Source organism: Chinchilla lanigera, unplaced genomic scaffold (genome assembly GCF_000276665.1).
Source record: "Chinchilla lanigera isolate Chin_1 unplaced genomic scaffold, ChiLan1.0 scaffold00008, whole genome shotgun sequence".
Lineage (NCBI taxonomy): Eukaryota > Metazoa > Chordata > Mammalia > Rodentia > Chinchillidae > Chinchilla > Chinchilla lanigera.
Window position 1 is genome coordinate 3,265,447 of NW_004955409.1, and position 12,997 is coordinate 3,278,443.

Below are 12,997 nucleotides of genomic sequence, written 5' to 3' on the forward strand. Positions count from 1 at the left end.
GTTTTTCAGTGGTTCCGTGGGCCAAAAAATCTACCACTTGTTGTCAAGGCTTTACCCCAAGAAAAATCTCTTTTGAGTACAGCCAGGAAGCAAGACTCTTGGTCAGTGAAGGTGGTTTTGCGCTGGAAAGACCCGCTGGGACCTTGGGCACCGGAGGCAGAAGGTGGAGCAGGGACGTAGACAGAGGAGTTGTCCATTCTTATGGGCCTCGGGCGGGTGGGGGCCCAGCTCGGCTTGTGGATTCCGGGATTGTTTCTCCAGAGAGATTGCACAGCTTCCATTAGATTCTGAGAACGGGCCTGGGGTTCCAGAGAGAACAGCTGGAAGCTGGCTGTTGGTAGCCCAGCCTCCCTGACCTCCTAGTCTGGCTCAGAAGGACTGGGGAGGTCCAGGCAAAGGTGAAGAATGCCGGGTATCACAATCAGCTGCCAGGGGTCACGAGGTCAAACCCTTTGTTTTGTAGATTAGGAAATCAAGGCCCAGGGGGTAGAGTAACCCGATACTTTGGTGTCAGCCAGGAGCTCCCTGGCCAGAAAGTGACCCTCCCGTAAGCTATCTCTGCAGCTTCACAGTTTGTTCATTAAACTGGAGATAAGGAGTGGCCAGGACAGCGCCTGCTATCTGACTGTTTGGGAAACTATGGGCCACTGCGTTGCTAAAACTTGGCCTTTGGAATCAGAGATAGGAGAAGGAAAACATGCCTCCGGCGATATGCGAAATGTATCATTTTTTTAGTCTCAGGCGTAAAAACCTTAATGTGCTAATCTAAGCACCTCGGTAACTGGTTCGCTTCCGTCACGGTTGCTGAGCACCCACCGGAAGCTCCCCGGGGCACTGACCAGAGCGAGGTGCAAGGCCCTGCCACGAAGGGGCAACACCTTCTGGTGATGATGGAAGAGATCTCACGGCAGGGGCAACTGGCTGCTCTGAACGAGGGCTGGGTAGAGGGCTTCCTGCTCTTAGAAGAGCTGATAGTGTCCCGGTAAATGAGCAGATACAAGACCACTTGGTCCGCAAGGTGATACATCTTGGACAGGAAGGCTCGGGTATAGCTCCGGGCCTGCCAGTGTCCTCTGTGGGGTCTGGACCACACTAACGGTGGTGGATATCCTTGGAGACCTTCCACTGCTGCTACCAGAGTCATGGAATCACAGAACTGCATGTGCCAAAGAGAGCAGCGTGGCAACCGGGACACTGGTGCGTAGCTCCTGCACTGGAGAGGCTTCATCTACACAGCTGCCCCTCAGGCGGCTCTGGAATTGAGCAAGGTCACAGGGCTGCAAGCCCATAGAACTGGGACTTGAACTTGGGTTTTCTGACCACCCCCTCTGGCTCCATCATGCTCTTGTGATGTGATGCCATAACTTCTGCCTTTGCCCCTTTTAGGCTAAAACCAAATTTGGCTGGAGAAATCTGCTAAGCGAGGCAACATGTTAAGTGTTATAAATTTCAACGGAAAAGTGAAGTGGTGGGAAACATCTTAGAAGGGAGTATTTCTTTTGGCCCTCTCTTACACTTGATAAGACAGAGGCAGCTTGCTAATGAGAAAAAGGATGGTTTGCATGTCAGACATCCCCAAAACTATAGGATCTGATGGCCCACAGTGGGCTTCCAGTCCGAAAATGCTACTTGGACCTCCCATCGTAGACCGACTACCTTTAAGGATCAGGATCTAGATGGCCTGTAAGGCAGTCACTGTTGGCCCTATCTCACATAAAGTCTCCCGCGAACATCACAAATCAAATAAATTGGGAGACAAGAGGCACCATCAGAATGGCAAAGATGAAAGGTCAAAGGACACTGCAGAAATTGCCCAGGCTCCAGCCTGCTGGTGGTGGCCCATTAGCCACTGTAAAGACAGGGTCATTTTCTCTGTGGGAGGACTGTTAGAAGCCCTCAAAGTGAGTAAGAAAGACCCAGCCTTGCCTGATGGGGTCTAAGAGCTTTGGTTCTGCATGCTCCTGCAAAATAGGGGTCCAGGCAGCACCTGCTCTTCACGCACTGTCAACAGTCTTCCCTGTGTGGTTGGATCTCCAAGGCTCAGGTCTCTCAGTCAGTGGTCCCTCCCGGGCATTTCATCAATCCACACAGAGCATGAGCCAGGGACTACAGGGTGGACAGGACACTTGCCCTTAAAGTGGGCTGGCCCAAGCATATTCATCCATCCCAGTCTCCCTAGTTGGTGCCTCTAATTCTCCTGCTCTAGAACAAGAAGTCCTCAGGGCGTGACTTGGAAGCTTGCTGGGAAGAGTGCCTAGAACCTCTACTGTCATGACCTTAGCAGAGCACAGGATGTAAGCACCAGTAAACTTCTTTGCTTTTAAGTGACTATGGAAAAGGGGCCCTATGTCCCTGGACCTCACACATTTGGTTCATTTTTTAAAGCACAGGACTGTGCTATTAGAAGACCTCAGCATCTCTTTCTAGTTCTCATAACCTGAATCTCTTTTTTTTTTGGTTTTTCTCCAGTACCGGGAACCAAACTCATGACCTTGCGCTTGCCAAGCAGGCGCTTGCCGCTGAGCTAAATCCCCAGCCCCAACCTGAATTTCTTCATCACAGTTCTTGGTGACCTCTGCCTGATATTGTAGAGAGTCGTGGCTATTTTATGATGCCCTGGCTGATGCCACCTTCACCTTGTTTATTTTACTGCTTCTCATATCTAGAGACAGAAGTGAATATAGTACAAGGTCCTTAACAAATGTTTAATAAATCCCTTCCATACATTAAACATTTTGTATATATATATGTGTGTATATATACATATGTGTGTGTATACATACATATATATATATGTATATATATAGTTCCTTGGAAGTCAAAAATCAAGAGCACTGGGCCTACAGCAGGGAAGAGATGGCTCTGACTCAAAGAGGAAAAGCCAACTCTTGGTGGCTGTGGAGGGCAGGAAGACACGGAAGATCAGAGAGAAATGGGGGAGGAAGCCAGCAGGGAGGATTCTTGCGGGTCAGTGAGGACTCAGTCTGAGTGGAGAGAGCCAAGAACAAGCCCGTGTGCAGGTAGGTTGGAGCCTTACAGCAAGCAGCACCAAGGAAGCCTTTCCAGCAGAGGATGGGTGTGCCAAGACTGAGTCTTAAGGCAGTCTGGCAGCAGTGGTCAGGAGCGCGTGGAAGGGAGACTCGGAGAAAGCACCGTAGTGCACTCACAGGACGGGTTTGTGGGGGACACATGAAGGCCTGGATGCTGCTCTAGAAATGGGGCCCGTGTGAGGGAGAAGACAGACCTCAGCCTTGGGGAGCTCCTTTCTAGAAGGAGAGAGATGAGTTTTAAGCAATACATGACACACTCTGTTATAAAGAGAAAGTTTACAAAAACACATCCAGTTGAGATGGATAAACAATTTTATCTACTGTTTTGACAATAAGCATTTTCTGACATCCTTTCCTCAGATAAAAGACTTCCATGTGACTGACCTCATAAGATCACTTAGCGTCACACATACAAAAAAATTTGTGGAAAGAACACAAGGATAAGCTCCCATTGCAGGGACAGGAGAGGAATATGGCTAGAGAAGGCAGGGGAAAGAGTATAGTGAAGACACCAAGAGTGTGAAGTCGAGAGACTGGGCTTGGGGAGGAGGTCAGAGGATGTTGACAGATGTTCCCGGAGGTGGTGGTGGGATGTCTAAGTGGCATAGTGCACTCAGCAGTGGGGGCTACAGATGAGGAAAGGGGGTCAAGGGTGGCATGGAGGAGGTGCCAGCACAGAAGGAGAGCAGCAGGTGGGGAAGTGCTTGAGCTGGGGAGATGATGGTGTTTGGGCCTGGGAGTTTGAAAGAGGAATTAGAACAGGTGTAGGAGAATACAAAGAAGAGCCAGGACAAAAGGAAAAGCTTGTCACAAGAGCCACAGGTGAACAGATAAAAGAAGGAGGAGTGGCCAGATGGGTCTAACGCCACAGAGTGAAATTGTGAAGGAGTGCAGTGGGGGAAGGGTACGGAGGTGGCAGCAGAGAGTCATGTGTCACCTCCGAGAGACAGGTGTCACTGGTGTGCTGAGGCAGAAGCCAGAGGATGAAAGGATATGGGTCAAAAGAAAATGAACACAGTGAAAATACATTAATTATTTTGAAAAAACAAAGAAGAAAGAGTCTGCCAAGCGGAGGGGGAGAGGTCAGAGATGTACAGGACATGGTCAGAAAAGCTATGGTAGATGTTTAAATTTAAAAATAACTATCACAGTAAAAGCCACATTGCCATGAATCCCCCTCCAACCCCCCTTCGCTTCAAGCCCACTTACCCCATCATTCTCGCCACTTTCTGACACAGTTCTGGAGTCCTCTTTTCTGAATGTCTTCAGTTGTGCCGTCCCAGCTGGGTCAACGTCCTGAACTGATTCAAAACGTCCCCTTTTCACCGTCATTTTGGATTTTGGAAGAGCCAGAAATTATATGGTGCCATTTCCAGTGACTAAGGTGGATGAGGAGACACTTGTCATAGTTTTGACAGAAATTGCCATAAGCAGTTGTTCAGTGTGGTATGATCAAAAAACAAGGCGAGGAGCTGGGAATGTAGCTCAGCGGCACAGCGCCTGCCTGGTAAGGGTGAGATCCTGAGTTTGATTCTCAGCACCAAAAAAAAAAAAAAAAAAAAAAAAAAAAAAAACCACCCAAGGTGAATATTTAAATTTGAAATAATTTAAATAAAAGGCAGATTGTAGTTAATTCTTCTTTAAAATGCTCCAAACATTCCCCCTTCCTCCAAAAACACTGATCCAACCATGCTTGGCAATGTAATTTTTAAAATATTTAAACATTCACTGTAGAGCTGGTATTGCAACAGCCAGGAAGGGGAACAGGCGGGTGGTGAGCCGGAGCAGTGAAAGTGGCTTGGGATATCGTGAGGCGAGAACCACTCGTGCCTGATTAACATGAGCCTCATCTCTCACCTACATGGAGGTATGGTGCTGGCTTATTCCACAAGGTAATTGTGATGCGGAGCTATAGTACATACAGAGCACTCTGTGGATTTTCTGGGGCGGGTGGGACCAGTCAACGGCCCTGCCCTATTCTCAGCAACTAGGGACACTATCCGCACTCTTTGCATGTCTTGTGAAGCAGCGGTAACAACTGCTGCAATCTTTCACAAATTGCTTTTGGAGACTGATCCCTTTATTCACCCACCAACTTCCCGGTCCCTAATTCCTGTCATTACTGCAACATCTCAACCTCCCCTCCTTGTTCACTGAGGACGCCGGCACTTGACTTGCCAAAGCCCACCTCCTCTGGGCTCTGGTTACTCGCTGGGCCACTCCCCTGCCTTCCCTGCACTCACCTTTCCCCAGGTCTGTCCTCCCCCGGTGGTGTCCCTGCACTCGCCCTTCTCAGGGTGTACACCTCCCTCAGGTAATGTCTTCCCTTGCCCAAGGCTCAGTTTCTACCCGTTTGTCAGTGCTCTGTGCAGCTGAGACCTGCACTCTCTGCTGTAGGCGGTACACCCCTGGCCTACTGGACATCACCCCCGGGGGTTTAACGGTTCTCTACTCCAGACTTCCAGTCTCTAAATGAGATTCCTGCGCACACAGCTGTCCTCGGTCAGAGAACGGCACCACCTTCCCTCCAGCCGTACAGTCTGGAGACTCAGCAGTCATCTCCAGTGCTCTCCGCTCCCCCGTGTGGTCATGACCTCCTCACATCACTTCAAACTCCAAGTGTCTCCTCACCTGTCCACCCACCTGTGTCCGCCTCTAGCCACCTTCCACGGCCACGCATCACCCCTCCTGGCTGCCAGGTTCTGGAGGCCTCCCAGCTTCCCTTTCCACCCATTCCTCCCACAGGCGCGGCCCCACCACGTTCTTCCTACTGTAGCTCGGGCGATTTCAACTTTCATAATTCAAATATGATCTTGTCGACCCCCTGCTTGAAGCCATTCAGCAGCATATCATTTTGCCTGGGACAAGTTCCAGCGTCTTCACTGCATCCAGTTAGTCTTTACGAAAGACCCCTTCCTCTGTCGCCAGTGCACGCATCCCAGTCACCTGCTTTCTGAGTCCCGGGTCCCCAGCCATCTCTGCTCCTTACTGAAGTTTCCTTTGGCTTCTTCTGCTCATGCTCCTCAGCCCCCTGCCGCACTCAGTATCACTCAGCAGCCCCTCACTTCCTGGGAAGAGCGTTCTCCAGCCACAAGGAAGCTCTCACTGACTTGGAAGGGGCGTTCTCCAGCCACAAGGAAGCTCTCACTGACTTGGAAAACCCTTCCGTAAGGGCTGATACCTCCCTAAGACTGTGTCTGCTCCAGGAGGCCAAAGCCACGTCCGTCTTGCTTTTGGTGGAATCCCTAAGAGTCAGCCTCCTGGGGGAAACCAAAGCAAGGGATGTAACAGAGGACACCCAAGGTAGCTGTGAAGCATGTCTCCAGAAACAGAAGTCTGAAAGACGGACCACCCAGGAATGCTGGAGAGGACAGCATCTTGCCCTGAGACTCAGGGTGCCTACATGGTCTCCCTGCTAAACCATTCAGGCGCATGTATTAGGTAGGGTGCACGATGGTGTAGCCAGGGAAGGCAGCACTTCTGGAAGCCCAGGTTCAGCCTCTGCTCCCTGCAGGGGCTGCACTAGGGTATGTGGGCGTCCCTACTGCACTATGGCTTTGGGACACATAAGCTGGGCTACTCCCCATAGGCTGTGCCCTGACACTGACTGAGGACTCTGAGCTCGGTGCTGCATTTATCAACACTCAGCTGGGCAGGGCACTGAGTGATGCTGGGTGCTCTAGGGCAGGCTACCTAACATCCCCAGGTCTCCATTTTTTTTCACATGTAAAATGAGCAGATAGCTCACAGGCTTGTGGTGAGGATGAAGGACTTAAGATCAGTAATTTCCTAGAGCAATGTCTGACGGACACCATATTTTTTTTATTTTAAGAAATAAAAGAAGGAAAACATATTAACAAAAAGACATCCATTTACAAAATAGCATAAGAACAATACAAACAAAACAGAGTTACAGACAAAGTTGTAGGAAATTAACAATGGTTGTTGTATTACTTACTGATATCTTCAAAGTGGTTTCTCAAGAAAACAAATAGAGACATACAAGACTGATCAAACAAGTAATCATTGACTGTTCCTTTCTGTAGAGCAATAGAAGACAGTAGTACAACTATGTTAGCTATCCTGTATATACATACATACATAATTTCCTTTTCTTTCCCTTCTCTTTTCTCACACCCCAGTTGCTCTTTATTTTTGAGCATTTTCCTTTCATTTCACAATGTCTATCATACCTCCTAGTTTTTATTTACTCTTTCAGGTCTTACACTAGTGAGACAATATGATGCTTACACATGTACATCTGGTTTATTTCACTTATGAGTTGGGTCTCTAGTTGTGACCATTTACCTATAAAAGCCTCAAGTTTATCTTTCTTTATAGCTGAGTAATATTCCATTATATAAAAGTACCACAATTTTTTTATCCAATCCTCAGTGGGTGGACACTTGGGTTGCTTCCACAGTTTAACAATTGCAAATTGCGCTGCTATGAACATAGATGCACATATATCACTGTGATATGATGTTTTCAGATCTTCTGGGAAAATACTCAGAAGAGGAGTAGCTGGGTTGAATGGGACCTCTACATCTAGTTTGCTGAGAAGTCTCCAAACTGATTTCCACAGTGGCTTCACCAGTCTGCATTCCCACCAGCAGTGGAGAAAAGTTCCTATTTCTCCACAGCCTTGCCAGCATTTGTTCTTGGTTGATTTCTTAATGCTAGCCATTCTTACTGGGGTGAGATGGAATCTCAATGTTGTTTTAATTTGCATTTCTCAAATGACTGATGATGTTGAACACTTTCTCATGTATTTATTTGCCATTTGTATTTTTTTTCTGAGAAGTGTGGATTCAGCTCAGCTGCCCATTTTTGGATTGGGTCTTTGAATTTGGGGGGGTTGATATCTTTTAATTCTTTATATGTTCTAGATAAAAGACCTCTGTCTGAGGGACAGTCAGCTAAACTTTTTTCCCAATTTGTGGATTTTCTTTTTACCCTGCTGATGATTTCATTAGATGTGCAGAAACTTTTCAGTAGGATGAGATCCCAGCTGTTGATTTTTTCAGGTGCTTCATGTGCAATTTGGTTTTTGTTCATGAACTTTCTGCCTACCTCTATGTCTTCAAAGTTTTTACCTACTTTCTCTTCCAATAGATTTAATGTTTCTGTTTTAATATTGAGATCTGTGATCCATTTTGACTAGAATTTGGTGCATGGTGATAGACTTGGGTCTATTTTCAGTCTTTGGCAGGTGGCAAGCCAGTTTTTCCAGCACCATTTATTAAAGAGGCTATTGTTCTTCCAGTAAGTTTGTTTGGCCCCTTTATCAAAGATGAGGTGGCTGAGTGTGTTTTTGGTTGTGGCTGTTTCTTCCAGTCTGTTCCATTGATCTTCAGGTCTGTTTTTTAGCCAGTACCATGTTGATTTTATTACAGTAGCTTTGTAGTATAATTTCAAGTCAGGGATTGTGATTCCACCTGACCTGTCCTTGTTGCCCAGGATTGCTTTTGCTATTCTGGGTCTCTTCTGGCTCCAGATGAATTTAAGGCATGTTTTCTCTAGACCTATGAGGTATGCTAATGGTAGTTTGATGGGAATTGCATTGAATCTGTACATCAATTTTGGGAGTATGGCCATTTTCACAATGTTGGTTCTTCCTATCCATGAGCAAGGAATATTTTTCCATTTACTGAAATCCTCTTTGATCTTTTTTTTCAGAGTACTGTAGTTTTCATTGAATAGATCTTTTACTTCTTTTGTTAGATTGATTCTTAAATATTTCAATTTCTTGGATGCTATTGTAAAAGGTATGGTTTCCTTAATTTCTCTCTCAGTCTGACACCATATGTTTTAAAGGTGTTAGAAATAGTCGCATGCTCTTGGGTCTTTAAATGGTGCTCTCAAGCAGGGGATGTAGCTCAGTGGTGCAGTGCCTGCCTGGCAAGCATGAGGTCCTGAGTTCAATTCCCGGTACCCAGATGAATGAATGAATGAATGAATGAATAAACAAATAAATAAATAAGTGGTACTCTCATGGGGTGTCTTCATGGTATATTCTTGAGGAAGATGAGTCAGGATTCTTAGTCCTATTAAACATTTAGACACACACAGTCTGCCCTTTGCATGATACTGCACCACTGAATAATGGCCACACAAGCTGAAACTGTGCAAAGCCATCTTAAAAACGAGAGAAAATTACAATCATTCCAATACTTTTAAAGTTTTTGTGAAATCATTAAAGGCTCTTCAATAGTAACTTTATAAATATATAGAGAATCAAAATAGCAAGACAAACATTTTGGAGCATAGTAATTCACATTAGAAAGAGTGAAGTCTTGGTTTTCTTTCTTTGTTAACTACGCATTATTAAGAGTGGTTACATACTTCTTACTTCCATTTATTTATGCTGAGGAAGCATCTTTGCTCTGCCCTGGTAAATTGCCTTACTCTTTTAAACTGCCATCAGCTCCTAAGATCTTAAACTTTGCAGTTTCCATGTTCTGAAACATGGCTGGGAGTTCCTTTCATGTGAAGTTTTCTGCTGGCATCTCTTCCTCCGAGATGCCTTCCTCCTTTTTATTGCAATCATTTTCCTCACTTGTACTTTTTACACTGGTCTCAAGTTTCACCCATATACACAGGGAGCTCAATGGTTATTTACATGGTAAATAAGAGAAGGAACTAACAAAAGGAAGAAGCAATGGAATCAATTCATCTATAATGTGAAGTTGCTATTAGCTGCAAAAAATTGGTTTTGGACATTGACAATCTCATAGAGATCAGAGAGATATAATTAAACACCCCGTAGGAATCTGATGATAATTCTAGCCTCTCTTCCTCCCAAGTGCACAAGCAGCTACATTTCATGCAACACATCAGGGAACTGGCAGAGACCTGACATCCAATGAAAAGCCCTGGCTATGGACATATGATTTTTATTGCTAGGTAAAACCCATCTAAAGTCTGTTTCAGAGTCAGAGCAAGTCCCCCATATTTGAGCACTTTCTAAGAAAAGGCAAAGCTCAGGGCATGTTAGGTGTCACTAGAAATAGGGGTTCTTTGCTGTACAAACTTATTCAGCCTAGGATTCTTCCAACTACCATCCCTGAAACTTTCTTCTGATAGTGTAAATTTGTAAAACCTGGCTGAAAAGACAGACTCAACAGCACACTGTTGTGGAGAAACAGCAGAACTAGCAAGCTGCACAGGGACTGTCTTGCTCAGGAAGTTGGCTGATCTTGGGGCGAGGCGGCTAGGTGGCCCCTGACTCTGTTGCTGCTGTCATCTGCCTGTCCTTTCTATCTGCCTCTCTCCAGTTCCTTTTCTTCCTGCCCTCCTTTCCCTTACTTCCTTTCTATTTTCCTCCCTCTACTTCTGATGTTAACCCTGATGGAGACTGCTCAAGCCAGCCCACGGCGTGAGAAATTGTAGGTCTCTGTAAAGGCCCCCAAGAAACCTGTCATATTCCACGAACCTGTCTGAATTCCACAGACAACTCAATGGCACACTCTGAGAGCATCCACCAGTGTCCACGAGGTGTGTAGGAAGGACTATTGGGAGAGCAATTTTGATCAAGGAAGGTGATTTGTAATTTGCTGATTTTGTTTTTTAATTGATTTGCCTTCAAGGAAAGATTGCCTATACCAAACCAGCTGATAAAGCCACAGAATGATTTCTCCGCTGGTGTAAGCTTCATTTTCTTTTATTTTGGTAAGGGATCCAGCTCTCAATTGCGAACTCACGTCACTCTACCCTCTCAAGGGCAAAATGATAAAGTTCTATCACATCACGTGTCTAAGAGAACCTGAGACTACCAAGGTCAGGAGGGCTGCACTTCAAGCCAAAAGATGTTTGGGGCTTGCTTGTTTTGACTTGTAGCTACAAATTTGTTTTGCCTGATCGTATTATAAAACAAAGTGTGATCTCCCCTGCAGCATCCTCAGAGGCAACAGGAGCCATAGAAAAACCTGCTAGGGGACTGTCTCACTTTTCTGCCTCTTGATTTCCACAGAACATTAATAGCTGTCTCTGACGCCCGGCAGCGCAGCATGATTTTGGAAATGCTGAACCCAATGCACTCGAACATCACCAGCATGGTGCCTGAAGTCATGCCCGTTGCTGCCATGCCTATCCTGTTGCTGGTGGGCTTTCTCCTCTTGATTTGGAACTGTGAGAGCACAGCCTCAATTCCAGGTCAGTTGCTTGATTATTTCTGTTGTAGGATGTTGCTTAATTGGGCATTTGGTCTATGATGACAAGGAAAATTTGCAAAAGTACAAAAGCAAACCGGGTAAGATCGTGGAAAATCACAGCCATGATAGCAAAATGGGACTTACGTAAACACTTACCCCAATGATATATACATTTTAAATTAAGTATGGAAAAGTGTCTCAGAAACTGTTTTATGTCTGTACAGCACTTTGGTAGATTTGGTACAGCTTTAGTTGGGGTGAAGCAAGATAAAAACCTAGGCATTTAAAAATTTTTAAAGCAATCAAAAAGGTGGAAATGTCTCTGGGATGTCTTCTGGCCTGCTGTCTTTCTCATCCCTCACCACCTCATCCCACTCTTCCTTTCTTCTGTTTATTCCTTCTCTTCAGCTCACTCTCCATCTTTCACAGTACCAGTATGGCAATGGTGGGATCGCCCTGGGACTGAATGGGACCTGGGCAGTGGGAGAAGTGTTGGGGATCCCTTCCATTCTCTTGGGAAGTCACACCCCAAAAGAATCCTAAACAAGGCCTGTGGGTCAATCAAACTTGGAGAATAACATAATTATCCAGATTATTCTCCACCTTTCCATGGTTATAGCTAGAATTATCTGGTATTAAGTTGCTTCTGAGTTATCAGATAGCTCAGACTGGTTCTTTTGTTTTCAGTGTCCATCCCTCATGGCAGGTATCTGTTCCCAATTCTGTAAGATCCCATAAGCTTTGTTACAAGAGCATATTCATTAGACACTTCTATGTGTGGTGAGCTTCAGGATAGGGCAGTTGGGTGTGGGAGCAGAGCCTGGTACAAAATTCTCTGTCTGGATTATTATTATGTTTTGAGACAGGGTCTCACTATGCAGTGCAGGCTGGCCTTGTGCTCACTTTGTAGCCCAGGCTGGTCTCAAACTTGCAGGGATCCTCCTGCCTCAGCCTCCTGAGTGCTGGGATTACAGGCATGTGCCACCACACCTGGCTGTCTGGATTCTTTTGAAACATTTCAAGAAAACTACCTGTCTGCTGATTCACCCTGGAGCTGTAGATTACGTCAATGCCCAGTAGAATGGACTAGTTAATAAGTGACCTCGCTGGGGTTATCTCCGGAGAAGGAGGCTGAGCACTGAGGAAAGTCTCCCAGCATCTTTAACTTGAACTCCCTTTTGCAGTGCTGTGTTCCTCAGTCAGGTTCTTCTCCCTGCAGTGGACTCTTCAGTCAGGGTCAGTGAATGTGAGGTGGAGATGGGTACAGAAGGTAGTAGAACGTTTCTTCCTTCTCTTTCCTGTCACAGGCTCAGGTGTGAAAGTCCAATCTACCTGTATTATCAGACCATCCCACAAGGTGATGGAAGTCAGCACTGCCTGTACAGGGAGTAAGCCAGAGGTTCTCAAAATTGTGGTATAAGTATCACCTTGCAGGTGAGGGCTGGTTATCCAGACTCTTGGGCTCTACTTCAGAATTTTGAATCAGACTCTCCAAGCCAACATCTATTTAAAAAAAAAAAAGACTCACTCTCCCCACCCATCCCTAGATGCTCATGCTGCAAGCTCTGGTGGCACTTCTGTAGAGCCCTGCATGAGGAGTGGCTGGGACTCAGAAGGGAAGCCACTTGTTATGGTTGAAACATTGTGTCAACTTGGGGAGTCTAGAGTTTGGCTAAGTGACTCAGCAGGAAGCCAGGGTGCTTACTTTGTATACATCCTGAGCCTGTGGAAGAGGAGGGCATGGAGATTATGTGAGAGCTACATGCCCCTTAGGTGGGGAAAGCCTGTTTACAA

At 46.0% G+C, this 12,997-nt stretch overlaps 1 protein-coding gene across 6 annotated transcripts in view; it reads left to right on the forward strand.

The window, feature by feature from the left end:
• Nucleotides 1-12,997, forward strand: part of LOC102023780 (aromatase) — a 114,451-nt gene that overhangs the window by 66,825 nt on the left and 34,629 nt on the right. For 5 of the 6 annotated variants that reach the window (XM_005376651.2, XM_005376650.2, XM_005376649.2 and 2 more), the window contains one exon: nucleotides 11,023-11,204. In XM_005376651.2, the coding sequence (XP_005376708.1) occupies nucleotides 11,060-11,204 (145 nt within the window). In that variant the 5' untranslated portion in view covers nucleotides 11,023-11,059. Of the gene's footprint in view, nucleotides 1-786; nucleotides 1,198-11,022; nucleotides 11,205-12,997 lie in introns of those variants that run through there. The other variant, XM_005376652.1, reaches the window with a different exon arrangement.